Source organism: Buceros rhinoceros, unplaced genomic scaffold (genome assembly GCF_000710305.1).
Source record: "Buceros rhinoceros silvestris isolate BGI_N320 unplaced genomic scaffold, ASM71030v1 scaffold8001, whole genome shotgun sequence".
Classification (NCBI taxonomy): Eukaryota; Metazoa; Chordata; class Aves; order Bucerotiformes; family Bucerotidae; genus Buceros; species Buceros rhinoceros.
In genome coordinates, this window is record NW_010393638.1 from 61,987 (window position 1) to 88,689 (window position 26,703).

At 46.8% G+C, this 26,703-nt stretch overlaps 1 protein-coding gene across 1 annotated transcript in view; it reads right to left on the minus strand.

Annotated features, from left to right (window-relative positions):
• Positions 1-18,434, minus strand: part of KDM4B (lysine (K)-specific demethylase 4B) — a 70,479-nt gene extending 52,045 nt beyond the window's left edge. Inside the window, exons 1-4 of the mRNA XM_010144923.1 lie at positions 18,283-18,434; positions 16,051-16,226; positions 15,134-15,248; positions 12,969-13,162 (exon numbers count right to left, since the gene is read on the minus strand). Coding sequence (XP_010143225.1) covers positions 12,969-13,162; positions 15,134-15,248; positions 16,051-16,226; positions 18,283-18,414 — 617 coding nt within the window. The 5' untranslated portion in view covers positions 18,415-18,434. The remainder of the gene's footprint in view (positions 1-12,968; positions 13,163-15,133; positions 15,249-16,050; positions 16,227-18,282) is intronic.
• Between the last annotated feature and the right edge of the window lie 8,269 nt (positions 18,435-26,703).

The following is a 26,703-nucleotide window of genomic DNA, read 5'->3' on the forward strand; positions in this document are numbered from 1 at the left end:
ACAGGCAAAATACCACTTTTATATCGATTGGCCCAATCAGACTGCAGCACCCACCGACTGGGCTGCGTCGAGACTCAGCCTGAGAATCACCCGATGCTTCACCCCCGGCAGCAGCAGTTTTGTAACATCCCTGTGCCTGGGGAAAGCTGAATTAGGCATTGAGCAGGAATAACTTTGATCCAGCCTCGAGCAGACACTTCATTTTAACCACAGCAAAGATGGAGCAAGGATTTTCCTCTGCCCCAAATGACCTAATCCAAAGAGAAGTGATGGTGGCACTATAAATATTTTAACAGCCCTTCTTAAGACCCATCTTTTTATAGACTACTTCTGCTTCAGAGCAAACATCTGCAACAGCCAAGAGAAAACACAGCAGTGCCAAAAATGCTGACTTTGAGTCGCTGCTTCAAGAGCAGGATCCGACCCTTTTGGTTCAACTTGGTCGCCCAGTAAAAGCCAAGTCGGTGTCAATGGTGCTAAGCCAGCAACTGTTCCAAGGTCTATCAAACTTCCAAGAAACTGGGCTTGCAAACAAACCACGAGACTAAGCACGTACTTCCAAGGGTCAGCCTGGCAGTGGGTGACCAAGACAAAGGGCCAGGCTCAACCTGAAAACCCGCCACTCAGCAGGCTGTCGGATCTCCGCGTGAATAATGCCTCGCTGCTTTGCCAGGGAACACGAGATTTACAGAACGGGGAAAAAAAAAAACTACCTCAAGATAAAAAAAAGTTATAGCTACATGACTCAAATGTCATCTTACCCTGAAGTCAACAATCTGAAAGTAATATACTGATCCTTTTAAATTACCTTTTTCTACTCTTTCTACCAAATCGAGAGAAGGTCCCTGAAATGGATTAAGTACCACTTCCACAAATACAGAACTTACTGTTCCGCCTGAAAGACCTTCAGCTTCCAAACTTGTTTCACAAAACCTAATTTCAGCATTTCTGATCTCTACCTCCACGTAATTTTCTGAGTTCTTGAGTATCCTGCAAAGCTGATTCTGACTGTAATCACCAGACACCAGGGTCATGGGTCCAGAAGGCACCTGCCCCAAAGCTACAAACGTGTTAGACCACCATTCTCCTACGGCGGTAGTTTGCTTCCGTTAATCTAAGTTTAACTGGACAGTCTCCTTTTTATCTTTAACTCAAAAGCAAGATCCTTCCCATTTACCATAAAGGATGTCATTAATAGTGTAATTTTCTTGGTGTTTTGTTTATTCCCCTGGAATGGCTTGATGGATGCAGATAATTATCAGACTATAAAAGCCAGCAAATGTGCTCTTTTCTATCGTGCTAAATCATCAAACAAATAAAGTGTGAAACAGCATTTTTGAATACAATTTTCCCCTCTAATGGTTTAGAATTATTATCAGGAACAATGAAAATAAATAAGCAAATGTCTTGTGAGTTAAGAATTAAATGAGTGTGTCAGTAAAAAAGAGCAGACGGACCATCCCAGGATATGAGGACCAGCTCAGAGGCCATTAGCGGATGATACAACAGGCACTTCACCATGGCAGCGACAGCCTTCAGCATCGGGTGCTGCTCGTGGACCTTCCCGGCAGGCTCAGATTCTGTCCTCACCGCTGCTTCTTCAAGGGGCAGCAACTCAACTTTGTCATCTTCTTGGCCACTGAAAGCTATTGAGAATTTTATCCCTAACAAAGGCGGTCCTCAGCCTGCTCGCACCCCCTCCGCTGGTTTCTCTCTCTGTTCAAGAGGAATTGTCCCCCCCAAAGCTCCCAAGGCCTTTCCTTGCTACAGCTGTCAGACAGACACCAGACTTTTTGGTAGTTACCCCACCTTGGCCTCCCAACCTCATTACACATCAACCTCTCCTTGCACCAACACGGAGCAATTAAGCAGCGATTAGATTATGAAATCTCACCCACCCGCTGTCTGCTGGACACCGGGCATCACGGCAGGAGGTTCAACCCCAAACGGCCCTTCAGCCCAATTCATGTGAGGAGGCAAGAAAGTTAATTTCACACAGTTTAACAAGTTGTAATTACTGAAATGAGGAACAGAATCAAAAAGAGAACAGCGCAGTTCAAATGCCTAAGACCATGTGTCAAGCTGGGGGTTAGTCCACTGTCTTCAAAGCGGATTCAGTTGTGCCAAGAATCTTGACCCTTTGAAGATTCAAATGCCAACCTACTCTCAAGTCATGACAGGCAGAATAAAAAGCTATTATTTCAATCTCTGTAAGACAAAGTGTGTCCATAAATGCATAATCTGAACCCTGCCCTTCAACGTCTTTAGCCCCCATGACAGCAGCAATGCCTCCAAAGAAACCCCCTTAGTCCATTGAGAATATTTATCACCTAAGAGAAGCCACTAAGAACCACCACAACGCACAGGATAGTTCCTTATTTGCAAAGTTCATATCCTGCTTCAAAGGCCTCCTTTTTCTACAAGGTAAAGTATTTATATCACTACATCTCCTAGCAGGGTCAAAGTAAAGCTCAGAGCCACAAACGAACAGACTGCTCCTTCATGGGTGGCGCTGTCACCTCCCTCCCTTTCCCTTACCTTTGCTTTCCTCCACGTTTAACCTCCCTTCATCCCTCTCTCCCTCCCAGTTTGCTAAAAGACAGATTATCAACTCCCTTCCTCTCCTCATCAATATCGGAGGTTCCCCCGCAGCGAACGTGCTGTAAGCATCCAGCTGCCCTTCTCAAGATCGCTGTTTGGAAGGGAAAATCTCTGGCCTCCTCAGCCCCCTTCTGCTGTGGCTCCTTTACATCGACGTACGAACACGTGCTCCGGAGATAAGATCACACTCAGATCAGAGAGCTCCTTGTTCCTAGGAAAGAACCTTTATCGAGCGGCTGCAGTTTTATCTTTAATGGATCATTTTACAGGACAATGGATGATGGAATTCAGTATCTTTAACCAGCAGTGTCAATGATTTCAAATAATGACATTTTTATTGAAATACACGTAGGAAGAAAGATAAACACAGAGGCCGGGGAGTATCTGCTCAAAAAGCCGTAATAAGGAGTAAATAGGTAATGACAGAACAAGATTACAACCACACAAACACACCAAATCAACCTGTCTCCTAGAGCCAGGAGAAAAATGAGCTCTGCAGACGGCTGCTCAATTACAGTCCCTCGGGAAGCAGCACAGGAAGCAAATCAGGACAAAAACCGCTCGGAAAGGGCTGGCTGACAGCGAGCACTCACACCACAGGCGTTTCCCTGCACATCATCTCTTCTCCAGGCGCGTAGCCGCCTCATCATCAGCCCCACTGCCACGCAGGACGCAGAGGAACGGCGCGCGATGTCGCTGCTATCAGAGCAAGCAAGAAGAGAAGCTTCCTCCTTCCCTTAAGAAGCTACAGTTTGTGCAATTGCAACCTCCCCGCTTGCTCTGCAGTAACGAGGGGCAGAGTATCGCAGGTCCTCCTGGAGCTGGGATCAAATCTTCACGGATTGACTGTTGGAAGATTAAAATCAAACCTAACTTGTGTCAATCGCACCCTGCTAAAAGACTCTTTAAAGTAGCCATGAGCTAGAAATAGCATTAAAAAGACATTAGTAATTAGTCAGCAGCTTTTTACAAGCAGTTTTCAAGAGGTTCACCTGAACTTGTCACTACAAGAATCAAACAAAACAACTGAGCAGCAGGCTACTTCCAGAGTATTTCACTAACCCAAAACTCAATAGAAAAAGGAGGTTTTTTCCAGAACTCAAATGCAATTTTTAAATACTATTTTAGAACAGAGAGTTTAATATGAACAACCATCTGCTCTCGGGAAGACTGTCAGTGCACCAGTTACCTCCACAGCAACAAACGCCAGACGCAAAGCACAAAATTACAAATCACACCGGAGTGACTCTCCTTCCACCCCGTCTGCTTCCGCACGCACCGAAGGAGCAGCATGAAGGGGGCGTTTGACTAACAAAAGGTGTTTTGGGAAAAACATTAGGAAATGATTTATTCATTCAGTTTGGCCGAGAAGATAATTAGTGTACGATTCAACAGAGATGAATGACTACAATATTCATCCCTTTGCCCTTCTCCATTATTTGTTCTGAAGAACCTGTTCACATCCGATCTATTGCCCAAAACTGATTATCGGATTATTAATTACTGGGTGTTTTTGGAGTGGATACTGTACGAATATAAAAAAAAGCAAAGATTATGCTTCAAAGGCCTTGAATTCTATAAATAAATAAACACCTCATTGCAACTCGAGAAATGAGAAAAAAGGCAACCAGGGGAGCTCACAGATGTTCTTATCTTGTACCAACTGGCCTGTGAGAGCTGCCTCCTTCACGGCACAGGCACACGTACGCTCCTGCTCTTGGAAAAAAACACAGATAACTGCCTACAGCAGAACAAAAGAAATCTGCTCACTAGTAATGAAAGACATTTTTGGAGTAGGCAACCCCTTGTGCTAGAGGTGCAATGCCTCTACACACACACTCTCTTCTTTTTTGAGGAAAAAAAAAACGCGGCCATTCCAGAGGTTTAATGCTGCTCATCCATCAAGCTGCATTGTTTCAAACTCCAGCTAGTGCTCCGAAACCAGCGCTATGCTCTTGTCGGCATCAAGGCTCGAAGTGTTAGAGCTAAGATTTGATAAAAATCAGTGACAGGGTTTGTAAAGTTTCCTCTATTTCTTCTACTTGACCCCCTTTGTCATGCTGATCGGCCAGTTAGACACCGGCGGATGGAAACCCAGCGCATATATTGCTGAGCACATTAACTGGTTAACAACAGCCCAGCTCTGGGAGGACGCAGAGTGCTGTGTAAGCACCCTCATTACTACGGGCTCCTGTTAGTTTAAACTACACTTGTACTGCACTTGGCATCACCCAACCTCAATTTTCTCTGCTGAGTAAAGAAAAAAATCCCCGCTGATCCCTGCCGATGCGTTAACAAAACGCGAATGAAGACAAAGCTCTGCGGTACCACTGCCGGCGGCTCCTGCCCTGCCCAAGCCCCGCTTTCCGCCCCACGCCAGGCCAGAATCTGCAGGCTCATTCTCCCACGGGGCCCAAGTCAGATCAGGCTGAAAGAGCTATCTGGAGCGTGGAAGCACATCTCCCTCCCATCTTGTCTCGGTGGCAGAGTGCACTGTTCAAACACCTCGGTTATTAAAACCAATCTGTGATCCTGTCAGACTTCCACAGATCTTCATTTCAAATCAGGCCTGAGCTTTGAGCAGACACTTTCAAAACACAAGAATGAGTTGCAGCGAGAGCCTTCTTGGATCAAAGACGTGCTTCTCTCAACCCAGACTGGGGCTACTGAGCTGTGATGAGTTATTAGTGCTGGTGGAAACAGCAGTACCCACATTAAACACGGTGTCAGTGGAGTAAGAGCCCACTTGAAGACCCTGCTGTGAAAACGAGGACGTGATCACAGATCAGCGCCACCACCTTGCCGGGACAGTGATGGAGAGGCACAAAACTGAACCGTTTTGGGTTGGATGGGAAGGATCTCCACTTTGCTAGGTTAGGTACAACTCCTCACAGGTCAACCCAGCCTCTCGGAGATCTCCGTTTCAACGAACCAACTAAACAGGCCCAGAAAAACGGACGTTAAAATGCACAGACTGGAAGTAAAATGGCAGCAAAGTACGAATAATAGCAGGCCTGTAGCGGGGGGATTTAGACAGGAGTAAGAAACAGAAAGAAGATTTTGAGAGGGGAAGCACACCACACAGAGCTGAGGGCAAGGAGGAGGGAGACCAGCTGGGTACGAGCAGCCCCCGGGCTGCCTGAGGTCATTCCATCCACTCCCGTACAGAGCAGCAGTTGGACAAGTTCCCTGCTTCATCCCACCAGTCCAAGAGTCTGGCTTGAGCTTCCTGGCATTTTCTCTCCAAGTTAGACAAGGGTGAATGAAGAGAGGCAACACGTGAGTCCTACCTCCCCAGAATTCCACGCCTCCTCTGCATCGGAAAAATTATCCTTTAATAATCCGTCTACAACAGCATAATAAAACACAACAAAAATCTAAGTCTATTAAAAAGAAAAATCTCCACTATTCCAGTTGCAGGCACCTGATTGGGAACATAATCCACATAACACAGCTTAGAGCTCATAATTCTTCATGTAGTTTGGTTTGATGACTTAACCACATTAAACCCCCCCGGCCGCCCAGGATTCAGACTCCGTACAACACGCCAATCCCGCAGATTTCTAAAGCAGACTCTCTGCTAGCATCCTTCCCTTCCTAATGAGATTTACACCATCCTTCACCCACAGCACCACCTCCAGGACAGAGAGCACCCTCGGACCCGAGGGGAGCCTGCAGGAAGGCTGGTTTGATTAGTAGTTTAGTGTGGTTTGTATTGATTAACTAATGACTGCGCTCTATGAAGCCTGAAAGGCTGTATTAATAACCCGCTGCTGCACCGCTCTCATCTATCAGGGAATTACAGACGGATGCAGCTCTGCATCTCAATATATCACCGCTTGCTTGAATCGCGGAGCAAATCAACATGCACGCGGGTCCTCGGTGCAGGAAGCCTGTTCCAAAGCAGCTTTCACCCAGTAGTTTTGGAAGGGGCAGGAGAGTGAAAAGCTGCTCTGCCTGGCCATACTTTATCTCACTTTCCTTTTATTTCTTTTAATGAATATGACTGTTCCTTCTTCTATCCTTTTCATCAACACAAAAGGGTTTTGCTTTGCCAAATCTGCCTGAGAGCAAATGGTGTTGCAGTTAATCTATAAATCAACCATCACCATAAATTCTACTCTTTCTCCATCCAAAATTGCAGAGCTGTAAAACAGATTACATGGGCTAGCAGAGGCAGGAAGGAAATTTGTGAGCTGCAAGGAGCCCATCATGGCCAAATGGCCTTCCCCTGCCCCTCCCTTCTCCCCCACTCCACCCCACAAGCCCATAAATCTCTCCTGTCAGGAGTGGGACACACAAACAGCAAATGTGTGCACACACTGAAGAGCAAGGCAACCTCACAAGCTCGGCGTGGAAGGCTGATGCAGACCTTGGGGATCAAGGGAGGAAAGGCTGCAGAATCCTCATGTGAATTCCCTAACACCAAGAAGGAGGAAAAGTAAAACTCAGGAAAGAAAACAAAGCATTCTCCTTATGGAGGAACAAGAAGAGTCCTAGTGCAACAAATTCAAAGTCCTCAGCTCCCTGGAGGGCACAACGCCCAGGTGGTTCCAGCTAATCTGGCTTTAAGGAACTGCCAGGATCTCCGGGGTGCAGGGGTTACCGAGATCCCAATCATCCAGACTTATAATCACTTCTGATCAACGCAGCAATCCAACCGCCCTGCGCAATGGCCCCCTAAGGGGATGTAATAGCTCGAAGGCGATAAATGATGCAGCGGACACGTGCCCTCCCCGCCTGCTGCAACACAAGTCGCACACAAACATGAAAACCAGCTGCTTTAAATGAGATTACATCCAGCTCACACCAACCCGCGACATATGCGAGGGGACGCTGAGGCAGGGGGACGGTGCAGAATGCCACAGGGGAAGCAGGGCTAAGGACCCAGCATCCCCACTGAGAATGAAGGAGGAGAGAAGCTGGAAGAGTTAAGCTCCATGACCGTACTAGGTCATTTTCTTTCTCCAAGATAGTTTTCCAGGGATTAACATTTTCTATCCTGAGGGGAGGACAGGACAAGAGTTCTGGCTAAGACAGCTGCAACGCTCCCTAAGACAACAATGAAAAATAAAATCAGCAGCGAGATCCTCACTCCTCTCTGCAGCTGCTTTAGTATATGCTGCGAGCGAGAATTAAGCGGGTTCCTTTCACAACCCTCTCCCAGGGGAACAATCCTGCCTTGCTTTAAATCTCCCCTTCATCACGCTGGTGGAAAACCAGAGGGTACCCTGATGATGGTGGCATCAGTAACAGATACTACAAATGTGTGAAACTGTAGATGTTACAAGCAAGTCCTCCCATGGACTTGTTCTCGATTCCTACAGACAGATGTACCCTACGCAGGGAACCTCGCTAGACCTGGGGAAGAGAGAGCAGAAATGCTAAAATAATTCAACCAACAACGACTGCAGCTAACCCGACGTGCTTTCAAGCAAGAGCAGCCTTAAGACTTTCACCAGCCAGAATTCCAGAAGTGTTTTTTTAGAATTAATTGTATCTGTGACCGGTGCTTTCAACTAATCACATTATTTTGAAGTTCCTTTGGTAATTTGTCCTTAATTCCACATAAACTGCTGTTCTGGCGTAACGTGTACTTTGTGATATCAAAGTCAAACAGATAGGCATGATCCACTTTCAGCAAGGGAGAGTTTTGGAGAGGAGACCATAGAACTTAAAAGCTAAAGCTGCCTCCTTATTTTAATTAAAGGGGATTAAACATCCATCATGATAAGGAAACAGGGACATTTTATGAAATCAATTACCGTCCCCAGTGTCACTCTGGTCTAACACCTGCAGTTTCGGAGAGAACGAATGCAGTATCCCGTATATTTAGTATCCCATTACAGAAGGTGTATTAAATATTATTATACTGCCAGAGCAGCCACAAAATACCTTATTACCCGGTCAGATGTTAGGGTTGACAAAAAGACAGAGACATCACACCTCCAAAGCGTATCCATCAAACCCACATCACCGAGATTTAAAGTTTCCTTCGGCACTTCCTACCATGGGAAGCCCTCCAGGAAGTTATCCCCCGTTTTCAGAGATGAAACGAAGTGACGGTGGAGTATCACGGTGTTTAAAACATGCTTTTGAAATTGCAAGGGCTGAGATGCACATGCTCTCACTAAAATGCCGTAATAACCGTGAAGCGTGAGGCTTGGCATTCCGTTCTGTTGCTTCTGTCATGATAAAAATCAGTCTTCTGTTAGCAGCGTTTGACAATACGCTCTATTTCAGATCTGGGCAAATGAATGTATAAGGTAATTACACATATTATGTATAATTGATACAGTAAAAACTCCTACCACAAGAGGTTTAATATAGGGCTGCAAAATGAAATACATTCAAACTTTAGAAAAAACTGAAGACAGACTATGAAAAGGTTGTAATTAAACTGCTAATGAGAGAGGGACATTTTACTGTGGTTTGAGAAACAAGCAGGAGACTCAATCTGGCAGCTCCTGCCTGAGCAGCTTAACGTGAAGTTACACAACAGCTCCCAGCTCCTGGTACGCGTGAAGGGAGAGCCCGCACCAACCCTGCTACCTCTGCGGCCTGTCAGACCCATCCTCCCGCTACCAACAACAACAGTCGGACTGCAACGTAGACTAGACGCGTACGCCTGAGAAACAGCGCGTTGGAAACGACGATCACCTTCAACAGGAGGCAGGTGTGACCCGAACGGGGCAGCGCGGGTGTCTGCGGTGGCCATCACTAGGGCCAACGGTGCTCATTCTTCTTGGTACACCCAGCCAGGATTTCAGAAATAAATGCACTGCGATCTACAGGCATAGATAAACCATTTAATGAGACGGCAGGCAGGAAAAAAGCTGTCAGCCATTAGGCCCTCTCCTCAGCCTCATCTCCAGCTGACCCTTCACTGCTCGAGTACTTCACTTAGCACTGAACGATTTTTTGACCTGTGTCCCCAGTGGCACAGCTCTGTGTAGACAACTCAGGCTGCTGCAGCCCGCTCTGCCCTGCTTATGGGAAGGAACTGGACGAGGAAGCGCTGGCAGCGCGACTGCTCTGCAGTGACAGAGACACGCATTAATCAAGGAGTTGTATGACCAAGCAGATTCTCATTAGGTTGTTCAAAGAAGCCACCTTCAGTCACTGAGCCACAGACATTTGCTTTAACTGCAATCCCAGCAGCCCCCAAAGTGCCTGTTTTCTAAGAGGTATCGCCCAAAACTCCAAAGACAGGAAAGAAAGACACGTTCAGTAACTACTGTCCCTGAGCCACGAGACACATGCCTTTCTCAGCTATCTTTGTCCACTGAAGTGGCTTCTCATAGTCTGAACACACCACCCAGACCTCCCTGAGAAGGCACTTCACCTCTTCCGTGGCAACCAAACGTAGGGAATTCCTCTAGGGCCCACTCGAGGGTGGGCTGGGAGGCAACCTCAGCCGGCCCGACTACTTTCTCACCTTGCCTTCTCACCACTGCCAGGCACGAAGCAGGGTTTTGGTTGCACAGCCTGGGTTAAAGCAGCCTGAGATAATTTATGTGAGATGTGAGGGAAGACTTACATTTTTTAACAGACTATTTCGGAGTTGAATACTACTAATACAGAGAGTCCTTGATTTCACTGTATAAATATCTCTGACAGCCAAACAATAACTCTGCCTCTTATTTTAGAGCGCAGCCCCAAACTGGTAGACTTCGTAACTCTCCACACTCCTGCTATTCCCTGAGGTGCTTCGAAGATGATCACTGTCAGAGTCAAAGAGTCTATAAAAAGGATGAAGGAAGCTGGGAAATTTCCACAGAGGCGGTGCCAGGAAAACAGAACTCGCATTTTAGCTAGCTTTGAGTACAGCCAGGCTGCACCACTGGAACTTCATCTCCGCAGTCCCAGAGCTCCCCCAGCTGAGCTCTGAATGTCTGCAATCACAACCAGAGGAAGATTTCACCCAGTACCTGGAACGTTCCAGGTCTGCTCAAAGCGGAACTCCGATTTACTCCTCGGAAGCCAATGCCTGTTCGCAGAGAGCTGGAGAACTCGTTAACAGCAGCTGTCAGGGTGAAGAACAAGGAAGAGATGACTTGGGCAAGTGGCACGCTCTTGTTTTGCCCTTAAGGGAATAGCAGGGCGGGCGGCCAAAGCAGCAGTGGCATCCTGTCACAGCGCGTGGGGCTCTGCGCCTCACACCGTCATCTATATAAGAAACCCCATTGAACGGGAAAACGTTTTGCCCAAAACATGGTCTGTCCTCAAAATCCTCACTTTTCCCCAGCCATGTGGTTTACAGAACTAGTTACTATAAAAGCACTATGCAAACACAGAAGAGCTGGATGAAAATCCTCTCCACCTTAAATGGGGTAAAAGCTCCTTTTCGAGAAGATTTTATGATTTCTCTTCCCTATTCCAATTATAAGCAGCAGTGAACTCTTCAACGACTGGAACCCTTCTTAGGGGAATATTAGGTGTTCCCCAGCATCTCCCCAAAATCTCAGAGGATCAGAGAAATAAAAGTTACCAAGAACTTCTAAAATCCAGTATTTGGCAGCCACAGTTTTCCATCTACAATTTCCACCACTTTCTGACACTTCACACAAACGTTACACAAAGGTGTTTCGGATTTTACTGTCCAAAGGTTTCTTTCGTTTGGATTTTTTTAATGCAATTTGTATTTCATGGAGAAACAACAAAAACAAGGACATAAGGAAAAAACACTGTTTCGTCAAGATGAGGCAACAGCGTCACACAATGAATTTGTCACCCTTATGATATCACCAGCACGTGGACAGCCACACACTGTACATGCAATACCAAAAGCAGCAGCGCAGCCATCATTTCCATCTCTCTTCTCAATGCAATCTGTGCTTAGTTCTGCTTCCTGAAAGCAATAACCCTCTGTTCTGGGCTCAGAACAACAGGCAAGCGGCAGAGAGCTGAGACAGAACTGGTGACACAGAGGCATGAAAGTGGTCAGAGTCAGCCACGACGGCGTGACCCTAACACAAACCTCAGGTCAGCTGCTCGTGGAGCTCTTAGAGCAGCTGCTCTTGTGTGCTGACATGCCGAGAGCATCACACTGGCTTTACTGGTGGTCCCCGGGCAGCATAGGCAAAGGAGAGGGAGTGTTTCTGTGTGTTGGTGGCACCATCTGCTGGAGACGGGCACAGAACAGCAATGGTTTGACGAGCTGATGATGATGAAGGAAAAAACTGATGGTATCTAAACTGAGAGCCTGTCACATTTCACTCCTAATCCAGAGATGAGTTTCTTGAGATTAAGCTTGTTTAACAGAGGTATCATGAGACCCTGCAAAGTCCTGTGCATCTGCCTGAACGAGGGAGACAAACAGCCCGGTTTGCTGGGAAAGAGACTTCCTGACACCTTGGAAAGATTTCAGAAATTCACACTAAGGCTGTAGCTGAGCGTTACACACCCGGCCCCTCCTCACGCCTTTTCCAGCCTGTACAAGAACACTGCACCCGCTCCTCGCAGCCCCGCTGCTCGTGGAGCTCTCATACGCCCAGAGGCACTAACAGCCTGGAGAGCCTTGGTGCCACCGGGGACTCATATTGCAGAGAAGGGAGGGCCCTCAGCCAGGGCACAACGACAGCAGCTTCACAGTGACATTTAAGCTCTAATCTGCTTGCAAATGTCAATATTTATTAGTCACATCAAGATCCTCAGCAAAGCTCTTCTGGGTTGCTAAATCTTTCTGGTTACACTTCTAAAAAGGAGGCTTGAGAAAGAAGAATCCTGGGTCTGGGTAACTTACGCCAGATTTCCTCAGTTCTTAATTTAATCCTTTTTTATTGATCACTTTTGTGGAAAGTTATTTCCAACCAGTCTATGCGTCAACAGTGCTGAAAAATGCTTATCGTTATTCTAAGAACTGGCCATGAAAACGTAACCCTTTCACCTACCTTATCCCTGGGGTGGTAAGGGTATTTACATATTTAAATACTGGAAATTTTAAAGTAACAGATGTTTCCTGCCCACAGGACAATGCAAGAACAACAGTCTTTTACTTACAAAGCATACCTGAAGCATCCGCACATTCCCGTCACCGTTTGCTCTCCCACATTAGCAGGAGCGTTCACCTGTGCATTAATTTCCAGAAAGACCCAAGTGCTGAAATCTGGTTTCATTTGTCATGTCAACAAGTCTCCCTAATTCTGCTGCTGTTCTAGAAAAAGTCAGGAGTTAGGCCTCCAAGCAAGACAGCACGGAAGAAAGTAAAACCGCTTTCAAATGTAGAGTATGAGAGGAGAACAAAGAGAAGTGAGAGATGGAATTAGGTAGACATGAAGAAAGGGCTATCGGGGGTCTCACAGGGGTCCTCACAGGGTCTCTAAGTGAGGGCAAAGCAGCCACCATCTATCCACTCCATCACTCACCAGGACTTTGGCTCCCCAAAATGCAAGTAGTTGATACTGTAGAGATCCATGTCCTCTGTATGCCAGGCAAATGTTGTCTTCCACATCCCGAAGTAGAGGTAGGGGGTGTTCACCCCTTCTATGATAATGCCACACTCATGTTCCACCATGTCCAAGAGGGTGTTCAGATTGCCAATGTTCCATTCTTCCACGTCCTGGAATTCAAAAGAAATGGTTTGTACTGGAACATATCAGGACTCGCTAAGCCGAATAATAGCCCACCGCTTCCTTTCGATGTCTTGAGATGGGGACATCCTCGTGTGACCTGCCCTGATTGAATTCCACTTGCTTCCAGAAAGCTTATTTTTAGTGTCCATCAACAACCACGCAAGGGACCATCCACAACCACTCCTTTGTGGCAAGGTGCCGATTACCAGCTTCTCGCTAAGCGCGTTCTGTGAAGAGGCTCTTGTAGGGTGTGATACCCGAGCACTAAATAACAGTCTGACTAACGTAACACAAACTAAGGGTTAAATACGCTTCTCCCAGGCACATGTTCCACCCAGACATTCTTCAGCTGATGAACATGTACCAGCTGATGAGAACCAGCAAACTTCAACGTGGCCAAAGTGGTGAAAGCCTCTACATCAGTTCCGTGCTTCAGATCAGAATAGGGAAGGCATTTTGTTATCAATATTTAAACAGAGCAACATGTTCTAAACCTGATAGTTGGTTCTCTCTACTTTAATGCAAAATGGAAAAAGTCATGTAAACTGGTACGAATCTTCAACGCTGAGATTGCCTGAAGAGCAACACAATCTCCAAAAGGACCGAACAGTCTCCTCCGCCTCCTCTTCCCCAGCGCACTTGATACGCACACGAGGAAGGGACAGGTATGCAGCGATCCCGGCTTCATGCTGCCGCCAGAGGAACTGCAAGACAGCGGAACTCCAGCTGCCCCATCTCGAAACTTTCTAAATCAACCTGAGAAAAACCCCTCAGGAGCAGGGAGGGAAGGGACGACGAAAGGAAGCAGCTGAAGTGTGGGATGAAAAGGAGCGAGGAGGATGTTCTGCCTGCCTGACACCTCAGTGCTCGCAGCGATTAGTAATTGGACAACGGGAAATGCTCATTAGGTGTGACTGGTAATTCGGTTATTTCTTCTCCGAAATGGGCAAGAATGGGATATTCTCATCAAAGCCCCAAATAGTACAGATCGCTTTGATGTCCAGGGCTGCGAAGGCCTCAGATATCTGTGTTTATTCCAATTAATTCCATATTAAACCATATTCATAATAAAAAGGTACTTTTATATTAACGGGCAGTTTATCCTGCAGACAATCAGACAATACTCCAAAAAAGGCCACTTTCCACTCAGAAGGAAACTCCAGCCGGAGGGCACGGCTCTAAATGAGCTGCCCGATCAGAGGAACATAAGCAACCTTTCTCATTTACAGCAGAAGCCCCCCCAGTGGAACTACACAACAGGATGGAGCAGAAGATGCAATTTCACCATGGAAAAGCTTAAACAATCTGAATTTAAAAACTAAATTCAAACAATCTGAACTGCAAAATCGTTTAGCAGGCAGGCGCACTGTATCCTAACAGAGCTGCCTACAAAGACAAAATCCAAATGCAACTATTTCTGTTGTGTTCAGAATGACAAAAATTATTTTCAGTGAAGCACCCAGTTCCTCAAAATGCTGCTTTCTCCTGGCTCTCGCAGGTGCTTCGGCAGAAATCTCTACTTTATTCTCTTTAAAAGAAAGAAAAAAATCCAAACCCCAACGTGACACAGACCAGGACTGGTACCTTACTTTTAATTTACCTGCTCACCACCTTATACCGGGGCATATCATGACAATACCAGTCCAATTTTCTTTAACAACCTTTGCTGCAAGCTACATACTATTTTCAGTCACACACTTCGCGAGAATCACTTTTTTCCTCATTTTTCTAGTAAAATAAAGCTTCTCCCAGCTTCCATTGACTCTACTATCCTGAATCTCTGGGGAAGGCGGGAAGTTTAATCATGCTTTTGTAAGGAGAAAAAAAAAATATTATTTGTGTCTTTTTAAGGTCGCTCAATCAAATAAATTCTGAATTACTGTTCCTTAATGAGAAAAGAGCAATAAGGAAGTCAGTATCCATATATAAAACAAATAAAAGAGGAGCATTCCACTTACTGCATCATAAAGTGAGCCACTGATATCGGCCCCATAAATCGGTGAGACAAACGTGAGGTTCTTCCAGTACTTGCGCTCCAAGTCTTCAAAGTCTTGATGGCGTGGAGTACAGTACCTGAGAACACGAAGATACGGATGGGAGAAGTCCTAAGGAACACTCAGCACAGACAAATAAGACCAAAAATACGAGTGTAATTCCAAGCAGCACACTCAGGAGGTTACTGAAGGTCCACGTCATTTTTAGTTCTCTCAGGTTTATACAATTTACTGCCTTTTAAACCTTTCTACACACCGACGGGACGTGTGCTGATGAGGAGCAGCAGATCCCCATCCTACGGTTATCACTCCAGGAGCTGAAGGCAGGTAAAGCCCTCGGTACGTGCTGCGTTAGCAATCTTCCACAGCTGACTGCGCAACAGCCAGAACGCTGGAGCTAAACCCGAGGTGCTCCGGAGCGCCGGAGAGACGATGCACCCGCAGCTTGGAGCAGTCGGCTTGTCCCAGCCAGCTGAAGGTCCCAGACACTTTGGAGGACACTGCTGCTGTTGGTAGCAGCTCAGGCACTCCAGGACACTGGTATTTCTACCTCAGCCACGGAACGCTTTTTCCAGAACAGCCACTAGGACACTGAGTGACCCTCTTTCAGTCCCAAGCCGTTCCCTTCAGGCAGAACCTCAGCCAAACACTGACTCTGAAGAACCTTTCTATACCGATTTCCAGAAAAAGATGAAAGATACAGCAAAAGCCACCAAGTCACAGACTTGTTTGGGACTCTGGGTCTTTCAAGACAAAGCAGTTTGCTCCCAAACGGCTCCCATTAATGGGCTGCATCTTCTTTCCAGCTTGTTCCTAGAAAGAAAAGCTTTCCCCACAACCCACCCGTTCAAGTGTAAGCCCATCGCTGAACACCAACGTACTTCTCACTGTTAGCCAGACGCCGGTATTCTCCCACAGTCATCGGTTTCTTCTGTATGTTGTACTGGGTGAACAGTCCCGACTGCCCAGTAACCACCTGCTGAATGGGAGCTGGGATAACCATGTCATCTATGTCGTCATAGGTTTTTCGGGGCTTCCATTCCTTGGGAGGAATCACCTGGATTTGGGAAAAAGACAACAGCAAACCCCTTCGCGTTCACACCAGGCAAACACAGCTTCCACTGAAGGAGAAACTGCTGAGGTGGAAGGTATCCACCCTGCTGCTGCGGGTTATCGGATAGCAGCACCATCTCGAGTATCCGGCGCGCGTGACAAGGCACCTGTTCCGCATCTGCTGGAGCGCAGCGCTGGCTGACATGGTCAGAGGGCTGACCGCCCGCCTGCTCCCGCTCCTGTCACACCGGGTCACAGGAGATGGCCAGTGATGATGAGAAGGTAAGAGTTATACCAAGGAAATACGCTGCATGCCAGGGGGCCCTCACATGCTTTCCCTCCGGAACAGCATCCTCTCTCACCTACCATCCCACAAAGACTCCAGCAGCTCCATCAGTACGTTGCACCTCTACGAGTCCATAATCTTTTGTATTAGTCCAAACAACTTTTCCATCTAAAAGATCACTTGAGGGGATGGGGGGTTTTTTTGGTTAGCTGGTTTTTTTTAACTAGAAAGGCTCAAAACCCTGTTGCATTATTGCTGTTGATGTTTCTGTATTTGTAGGTGACACATCGGGGACCAACTCCTTAAATGAAAAGGGGTAAAGGGTAGAGAAGAACAAAAGAAAACCATGGGGAACGTGCCCAGAACTCTTTCCTCACTCTTGGAGGCTGTGCAAAAAAACCGCTGCAAAGCAGTGCTGAATCTGGAAGAAAAAGCTGCAATTTTACACAAAAAAAGCTGCCAACAATTCTAGGCTTAAGATCAGAGAATAAACAGTAGGACATTCAGCTGGCATGTAGAATGAAAAAATAAAAATTCTGCAATCTCATTTAGTGTAAGGATTAACCAAAAGGAGCTACAGAACTGGAGGACAAGTTATTGATTTTCACGGCTGTGGTTCCTCCAGGATATGACGAGCTCTACTTCCACTACAAGGCTCTGAACTACAGTTGCAACAGAGAGACACAAAAATTAGCTTGAAATGTTCAGGTTTAGTCCTACAGGTAGATTCATTTCTTCACAACATCTGGAATTCACCAGCAACCTTTATCAAAACAATCTACCCCAGCGGACTCCCGGAATGTAATTGCCAGTACACTTGAGTGGACAAGGAAGCATTTCACGGGCAGCTTTTCATCAATACCCAGCTCTATTTAGAACTGTAATAAAAACAGTAATTGACCTATGTTTTAGAAGAAATAAGAAATATTTCATGCTTAACAGCTTTATTTCTCTGCTGTGCTTTATTAAGTTCTGCTAAATACCCTATGTAACAACTGCCTTGTCAGAACGAATGATCTCCCTCAGCCTACGGTGCCACAAAAAAACCCTTTCTAATCAATTAGCCCTGAGTTTTTCCAAGTACCAGAGTTTAAAAGCTTCACATGAAAAGTTCTCATAACATTTCCTCAGTTTCAGTGCAAAATGTGGATGGGAAGGAAGCAGAAAGATGTTTTGTTGCTGGCTGGAGAACTGCTTCCTACAGGGAGTCACACACGCGCACGGGAGACAGTTACAGGTCTAGATTCCAGGCAGCAGGAGGCGGTAGCCCAGAAGGTTAAAAAGTGAAGAGTAAAGACTCCCCCATTCCTACAGATAGGATTTAGGCTTCTCCCCCATCAAAACCTAAGCAGACATCAAAAACTTGATCCTTTACCTCACAGCCCAGGGGAGCAGGAAACCTCAGGCCTCTAGCTCTTGAGGACCACGGCCACCACGACCTGTACCCTCAGCACAGAGTCAGGACAAGCAAACACCCTTAACCCATCTCTGCACGGGCTGGGAACGCCCTTGTTTCCCAGTTAGGGGTCAGGAACAGACACCCTGCAAAGAACACGTCTTTCGCTCTTAGGAAAGGCCTGTAACTCCTCTGCCTTTCCTCTGCCAGGAGCCCCAAAACAGGGATGGCAAGCACCATCCTCAAACCCACACTCCACCTGACCACCTGAAAGTGCTTCTGGCATCAGGACTTCGCAGACACGCCACGCGACGCAGCGCCTGGGGAAGGCAGCCTTCGTTCAGGAAGCTTTCAGCTACCTCAGCCAGGACGACTCACCTTGGCAAGCCCTGCTCGGTGAGCCCCCTGCGATTCCATGTACGCGATGTACTTCCCAAAGTCCCGGAACTCCTCCAAAGTGGGACGGAAGGTCATGATCTTACAGCCAGGGTTCTGCGGACTTGGGTCCATAGTTCTGGAAGGGCAGTAGCGCCTGAGGAAGGGAGACACAAAAGGAAGAAAGAAGGAAGAGAGGCAGAAAAAGAAATATTGGTTAAAAACCTTTGTTTGGTTTCTACTTGTTTTAACGAGTTTCACAGAAAGGTGTGGATATATTTTTAATTTCTTTCCTCTACTCGCCCAAGAATGTATTTGTAAGTGCTATCCTCTGACACAGATAAGAAGAGCTTCTGCCCAAAAACCCACTTACGCTGTTTTTAGCAGGTCCCTAAGAAGGGTCAAGTATCAGGAACTCCTGATACTGGAATCATCTGAGAGATGGATGGGGCCTAAATATAGATCTCAGGCTTAACATGCCCCTCCCGCCCATCACGTGAAGCTGTGTCGCAGCAGAACGGTGGTTGTGCAACAAACCTCCCCCTACCTTCAGCATCTACTGAGCGCACGGGTAGAGCTATCTGCTCCTCAAAGCCCTCACCAGAACGCTCCATCCTTCTCCAGGGTGAGTTACAAAAACAACAGCTTTGGCCAAGGTAGTAGCTCCCATTTCTTGTTTTGCCATGAGCCGGGCTACACCAAAAATCATAAAATTAGTCTTTAAAATGTAGCTTCACTATATTTTGATTGTATTTGCAATGTACGGAGGCAAAACAAAGCATCAGACGATCCTTGAAAGAAACGGAGATGGACCGTTTCAGAATGTCTTTCAATGCAAAATCAAAATCGTTCAATTTAGTTCAGAAGTTGCAGGAGAGAAAAGAAGTATATAAAAATTAATTCAAGGATGAAATTTTAAAATAGACCTTTGTAAGGTTATACCAAAAACTTAAGAGGCAACAAAACACGTTAATGGCATTTCAGTTTCCAACCCAACTAGGAAAATATTCTCCATGTCAGAGAAGCAGCTGCAGCCGTACAATACGCCCCAGCTATCACGAGAGGGCACCAGGGGCTGCCGAGGAGAAGGCAGCACCAGCACCTCCAGCGCGGCTTCGAAAGCACAAGCAAAGCGTGTTTGGATTTAAAGTGATTCCGAGGTAGCCAAGAAGTGTTCCAGATGCTACCACAAGTACCCGTCGTGTTTGGAAAAACAAAACGGGGCAGAAAGGCCACGGTATCGGTGTTTTAACCGGTGAGCACGGCACAAAACTCCCGCGTCTCCGGAGATGGCAGATACTTCACCCGCCTCCTGCAATGAAAGCCATCACTCGCTGAGCCGAACAGACTCAACACCCCGCTCACCCAGGGCACCAAGTTTCCTTTACAATTTTAACTGGGTAAAACAGGTTTCTTCATTTCAAAGGCAAATGAACAGGGTAGACATGAAATTTTAGAAAATTTTAGAATTTTTCAGAGTAACTTTTACGAAAAATGTGTTTCAAAGCCATGGTTTGTAAGTCTGAGCCCGGAGCAGAACCAACTGCAGACAAAGACACTGTTTCGCTCCCTTCACCCCGACAGATACTTGTAAAAACTGTTTCCCCAGAAACTGTTGCAGCCTTAAACCCAAAAGGCCCTTTAACCCACCCGCCCACCTCAGGGTGACCCTGCCCCGAGAGAGCTCCGACCTTACCACCGGGCAAACAGAATTGTTACGGTTCAAGGGCAACAGTTAAAGTAAGAAGCTCACTTGATCTACACCCGTGAGAACAATTGCCTACACAAATGTTCTGCGGGAAAAGAGAGAGAGGAAACAGCATCACCCGTCCCCGAGACGAACCACAGGAGCTCCCGGCATCCATCTGCCGGAGGTTTCCTCCAAACTACTGCAGAAAAACGCTGCTCCCCAGGAAAATACGGCTGGTCCCGGTGAAGAGTCAGAAGACAAAGAAAAGTGACTGTTGGAGAAGAGGGACGTGAACAGAAATCATCCCCAAAGTTCTGTTCCAACACGGTCTCACTGCGAATACTTCTGCTATTTTTAACCGGGGTCTAGAAATGCCACCAGAGCTCAGCCGAGCAGGCAGCCCCGGGCCGGGCTCTGCCGCAGACCCGAACACCGGCTGATCGGGAGGGTCTGGCTCGCAGAAAGAACTTGAATTCCGTCCTGAGGAGGATCCGTGCCAGCACCATCTGCTCCAGGGATGCCTTCCCAGGATTTGCAGCTTTACCCACAACCAGGGGGGAAAAAAATAGTCAAAGCCACATTTTATCCCATCTTTACCTCAAGATCATCTCCAGCAATTCCGATTTTTATTGAATGAACTGGGAGCAAATATTCAAAATACATACTCCATCACTGGGGAAATCAAAACCACTTCATGCAAAGCTTTATCAATTAATTAAAGGCTCTACCTCCTCCATACCGGCAATGTCGCTCGGCACTCTGAATGCAGACAGCAAAGCACAACAGACTTTTCCACGTTTTTTAACCCCATCTCTTTATTCTAAGGAACATTCTAATACCTGCCCTCGAAAATCTGTGCTGCGATGTATGTTCATCTCACTAAACCCAGTAAGCTACTACAAAGAAACTAGCCACGAACCATGCGGGGAGGGAGCATCAGGTGAACTACTTTGGCTAGAGAAGCGTCCAAAACTCTGCCTGTACGTGCTTCCCCCACCAGCCCCCAGGAACTCGAATCACCCAAGTCACAGAGAAAGCTTGGGGAAAAATGATTTTCTTTCTCAACTACGTGGCACATGGCAGCGCTAATGTATTTTGGATAAACAGTGGCAGCATTTACTGCTACCTCCTTCCCAGCTCCCGGTATCACAGAGGACGAGGCCAAGGCAGCGGGACAAGCTCAGGGCTGCGAGAGCAGCCCAGCCACGCTGCGGGTTCCTCACGGGAACTGCAAGGAGCTCGCTAGCATCACCAAGGACCATTTCACGCAGAACCCGACTATTCGGAGAACACTGAAAGCATTTTTCATTCACGGCTCTGCCGTGCAGTGGGTGAATAGTGACGACGTGAACAAACTCTTCTCTCTTCATTATTTATACTGAACAGGATGATTTTGTAAGGAGAGTCTAAGCCCCCTATTAGTTCTTGAAAAGAACTGCTACGGTATTTTTCTCAGCTGGGTGCACTCTGTTTCTTTGTAAGAGACAGTAACAACCTGAAATATTATTAAAACCTTCTAATTTGCAACCGCAGTAAAGAAATTCTAACACTTGTCTCCAGCGGGATGAGCTTGGTGGACACAAAGAGGTGAGGTTTTAATTTCAATGACTTTTACGTGAGATTTTCCCTCTAAAAGTGATGTAAACCAAGACACTTCTGTGCCTGAAATCCTACACCTGTGAATTGAAACCTTTGTAGGGCAGAGAAAAGGGCCGAGAAACCCAGCCGAGATCAACGGCTGGCGTTTGCTAAAGGACTCACACGACTGACCGGGAATCCTTCCTCCAGGGAGAGGCTCCGGACTTTCAAGTAGTTCCCCGCTGCTCCTCCGCTATTGATCTTGGAGGAGTGGATAACACCAACTCATTCTCTCCACTTTTGAGTCAGGGGGTAACTTTGAAGGTAGCGACTATTAGCAGAGAGGAACCTGCCTTTAGGCACCAGCACAGGAGCTAACACCGCGCCTACACCCAGGGCGCACGGCTGAGGAGGCGAAGCAAACCAGTCCTGCTGGTTTCTCTAAACCCTCCGTTATCAATCCGGACTTGAACAGCCAAACCACAGCAGAATTCGTGTCAGAGGACTTACTCTGTTTATACAGTAACACGAGGAGACCATCTCTAATCTTGACAAACAAATTTAACATGCTCTCTGGGTTTATCGGTTTCTTTGATAAACCAGAACATGTGCTCAGAGCCCTTTGAAGGCAAAGTGCTACCCAAGTGATGTCCTGCTACCAGACATGACACTGCACAACTGGCAAAGCCATTTCTCAGCAACTTGCTGTCTTCTCCAAAGGTGCAGTTTTCCACCACCAACCCTCCGAAAACTCTTACCGGCTTTTTGCCAAAGGCCTTGAAACCTCACAACCAAAATTCAACCCAGTGAAGGAAAAGGCCCTTTGGAATGTATGTGTAAAGCAAAATAGGAGAAAGTAGGTGATCAAAATCTGGGAGATGGGATCACTGCCTGGAAGCCACAGGCACCAAAATAACTTTGCAAAGGGGATATGGAGCAGCCACAGCAACTCCACAAGATTTCCCGTGGGCTCTGTCGGAAGGGGCTGAAAAGACATACAGAAACACCCTCCCGAGCGCACCCTGCAACCTGCTGCCGAGCCCCCGATGGCACTGGTGGTGGGGACACAGGCTGGCACCGGTATCACACCTGAGGATGGAAAGAGAAGCACAGCCATCAAAATTTCACAGAAAAAACACAGAGCACTGGCCACAGCTTGAAGCGAGAGATTTCACAGCAGTACCAACTTGGAGAGCTACTGAGCTCCCATCCGCAGCCATTTGTTCTTCTCCTGTGCCAAAAATGATGATTTGTGGTGCCACAGTGCAAAACAATCCAGGAGCTGACTCTGGTTACCCGGCTGTGCTTTAAAATGAGCGTGTCATGGCAGGGCTCGGACCTTCTCAGCCACCGGGCACAGCCAACACCTCCAACCACAGCCTCATCCCACCACAAAGTTTCCAGCATCTGAAACAGTGACAGGAAGAGTCTGGGTGGATGAAACTTTTCGAGGAGTTGTAACAAATTCTGATCCCGCGTTCTTTCTCTTCCCCACCAGCTCCCGCGGAAAGTGGGGTTTGTACCCACTACAAGTTAACTGGGGCGCCTCCTCAAATCGCCCTGTTACTCCAGATCCCCAAACCCACCAACTCCTAATCTAATCAATGCAGACAACAAACATCCCTGCACTTGTAACACCAGTAAAACCGCTGTTAGTGGTTAAGAAAATTAACTTCCACAGTTCATTACGCTACGTAAGGACAGTGAATCACACACCCTTGCAGGAGACCATCTAAGGACAACGCACACCAAAGCCAGGCAGGGAAGTGCAATCAGTCCCAGATATTGAGGAGGAAAAAAAGAGGAGAAATAATGAGAAGATCTAAATGAGGCACATCTAAATAGCTTAGATAATTGAAGACATAAAGAAGATGTCGTTTCCAGCACAAAGCACAAAAATCATTAATATATAACAAATTATTCATTTCCATGCTGAAAACAGCAGCTCCCTCTTTGGGGAAGAAATTGAGTGCGTTCTACTCCAGGGTGGAGGAAGCTGCTATCAGAGAAACAATTTACCAGCTTAATACTTGAGAAAGACGCCGTATCTTAAGCAAGGTTTTTATATTATAACAACAAAATCTTAGAGCCTCCCAGCCTTCCATTTTTCACTGTAACCCCCAGGATGTCAGAGCACAGCCGCAGCCTGGCAGCCCTGAAACCAACTGGAAACTGAGCATCACCAGCAGCACATTCTCCAACCTCGTTTTGACACCCACCTTGTTCAACCTTCCTGCCTTACCTGGCAATTCCCCTTGAAAACTCCTGTCTGTGGATCGAAACACACCTACGAAGCCTCCCCTGCGCCTTCAATAATCACCAGTCAAAGAGAGGTTGGGCTCATCTGAGGATTCCTCATCCCGTGGCAGGCTGGACAACCCGTTAAATTTCCTTGCTACCTGGACATAGTCGCCACCACGATGTGTCACTGTCACTGAGAAGCGAGCTGCATGCATCCACCACCCTGCCTGCAGCGTGTTTACCACCGTGTCTTCCCGGAAACCGCGGAATGCCCAGGGTGTGGGCACCCACCCTTACATCGCCGCGTAGCTCACAGCGCCCTGCCTGGGAGCTGGCAGAACACCCTGGGCAGAGGGTTAACTGCTGCTGCCAGTGCCTGGAGAACGGACATCCTGCACAGAGGGCTTAAACTTGGTCGTGTATCTCACTGTCCTCAAATAAACTGCCAGTGAGTTGGTTTTGTGCCCATTCTCAGGGAGATGAGGCCCTGATGGAGTGTGGGAGGCAGCAGAGCAACCTCCCCACCCCACAGTAACACACGCTGCTCCCAGTGAAAACAAAACCGTGCCTGAAGCCAACCAGCCAGCCCAGCAGCACCACCAGAAATGGGGATTCTCGGCCTTTTTGCAAGTTTTTACCTCCCTCGGCTCTTTGCCAGAAGGGCTCTGAGAAATACTTAAGGGGAAATTGAGCCTCAGGAGCCACATCCCCGGGCCAGGCTCCCGTCCCCACTCAGAGCAAAGCTCGCCCAGGTCTACGGCAAGTCCCTGGAAAGCTTCAAATGAAAATATGTTTAGTTTGAGGGAAAAACACCAACCTGATCCTCAACTGAAAATACCGTAAAGTCACAAAGTGAAACCAAAAAATAACAAAATACAGATTGTGAAACGTGCCTGAATGAACTTGTTCTGGCTCTGTATTTCTGAGGCATTCCCCGTACAATAAGTAAGAACCCAGATCATGAAAGAATTCTATAAATTTACTCTTAACTCACTTCTTGACCACTAAGTGCTGCGCACAATTATTAATGGAAACCTCATGTGTTTATTTGAAATGGCGTTTTTTGATGAATTAGGCTGGAACACAGAGGGCAGATTCCTCTGTTTCCATCTACTTCCCTTCTCAGTGAAGCCAACGAGTTACACGCAAATTCACAGCCCGATTCTCGCCGATCAGGCACTATCAGAAGTTTCTTAGGAGAGCGAAAGTCAAACTTCTGCAAAACCTCAAGGCTGGATATAAAACAGGCAATGACGTATCACTACTTTTAGAGCGGTGTGACATGTTCTAAGAGACAACTCTCCTTCCTTCCCCTTTATTCCCAAGAAGCAGCATTTAGACGCAGCCGGGGGTCAATTTGCAATTCGTTGTGTTGCTCCGCCCAGCTTTAAATGACCAAGAATTTCAAACTAACACCTCTTCCTCAAATTATTTATCTTTTCAGTTATTTACATTCTTAATCTCCAAAGTGCTTTGAGTTTTGTATATTCTTCCTAAGGTGTCAGTAAACAGAACAGAGGGAAGATTTGCGAGCGAGGAAGGGAGATGAGGTTCCCATCCAGGCACAGCGAGTACCCGCCGGCCGAGCTGACGGTCTGCAGTGCCCGGGATTTGGCAAATTAGGGTATCTCCTATCAAATTTTACACTCCACAAGGCTGCTCCAGAATTCCAGATCCTCCCGTACTTGCAATGAAGCAGCATATGTAGCTCATTAAAGTAAAATAAGATTTCCCCTCTCAGCTATGTAAGCATGCGGTTCCTCATTCATCTCTTCAAACTGCAGCAAAATTATTTAGTCGCAAATAGCATTTAAAAGCAGAAACAGGGTTTAGGTTTAAGAGCAATAAATCTGTAAGAAATTAAAACAGTTCATTACTGCCTGAAGCAAGGCAGGCAACAGCCTTCTGTATTGTGTATTTCTGACTAAAGCCAGCATCGTACCCAGCTGCCTCTCCCCTCAAATCCACCGTTTAACTGAACACGCAGCATAAACTCAAGACTAAAACCACACGTGGAGCGGAACCTAGAACCAGGAACCTTACAGACTTCAGATCACAGTGTGACACAGTCGTTATCTTTGCTGTCTTTTATTATCTTCGCTACAGAAGTCCTAAAAATAGTATTTTAACTTGGAACGGTTCTTCCCAGCAGCTCTGCTGTGTCGTTGGATCTGTGATACCAGGTGCTCAAAGCTACTTGGGGGTCTCTTTGCTAGAACATCATTTTGGAGCTCACCTTTTCAAACTGAAAGACCGCAGTGGAAGGAGAAACCTCCTGCCCAGACCTGGAGCAACCAAGGTAGGAAAAGTACCTGGTTTTCACATCTTCCTGTTCAGCCTGAACCAGAATTCAAAGGCTCAGTGTACAACCCTTGAACTTGATGCAGCAGTGCCACAAACTTCAGCATCTCGTGAGGTAGCCCATGGTCTACAGCCCTCATCAGAAATGGTACGCGCTTCAGAAAACTTGATTGCTGCCCCGCTCTGTACGAAAAGGTAATTCCCATATCAGATTAGCACCTTAATGAGCCCCAGTCCCCAACAGTTTTCCCTCAGCAAACCTGCCAGAACCAAAGCCTGCAGCGATGTTCCCAGTAACTTCCTCAACTCCTGCTCTAAGTTCCTTTGGACTTTTTTAAGTTGGACTTCCAACAAATTTGATTGTTGCAAGTGTTTTGGACTATTTGGCCAATGTAAAATCAAACTCTTACTTGCCTTTTTTTTTTTTTTTTTTTTTTTTTTTTTTTTTTTTTTTTTTTTTTTTTTTTTTTTTTTTTTTGCACAAGGTGCTTTAGGTCTTGCCTGGAGTGGGTGTGACACACTGACCCAGATTCCAGGCTCAGCAGCAGCTGCATTGCCAGAAAATTATCTCCTCGGAAGAGATCGAGCAAGAGGCAAGGCCAGCGGGTGGAAGA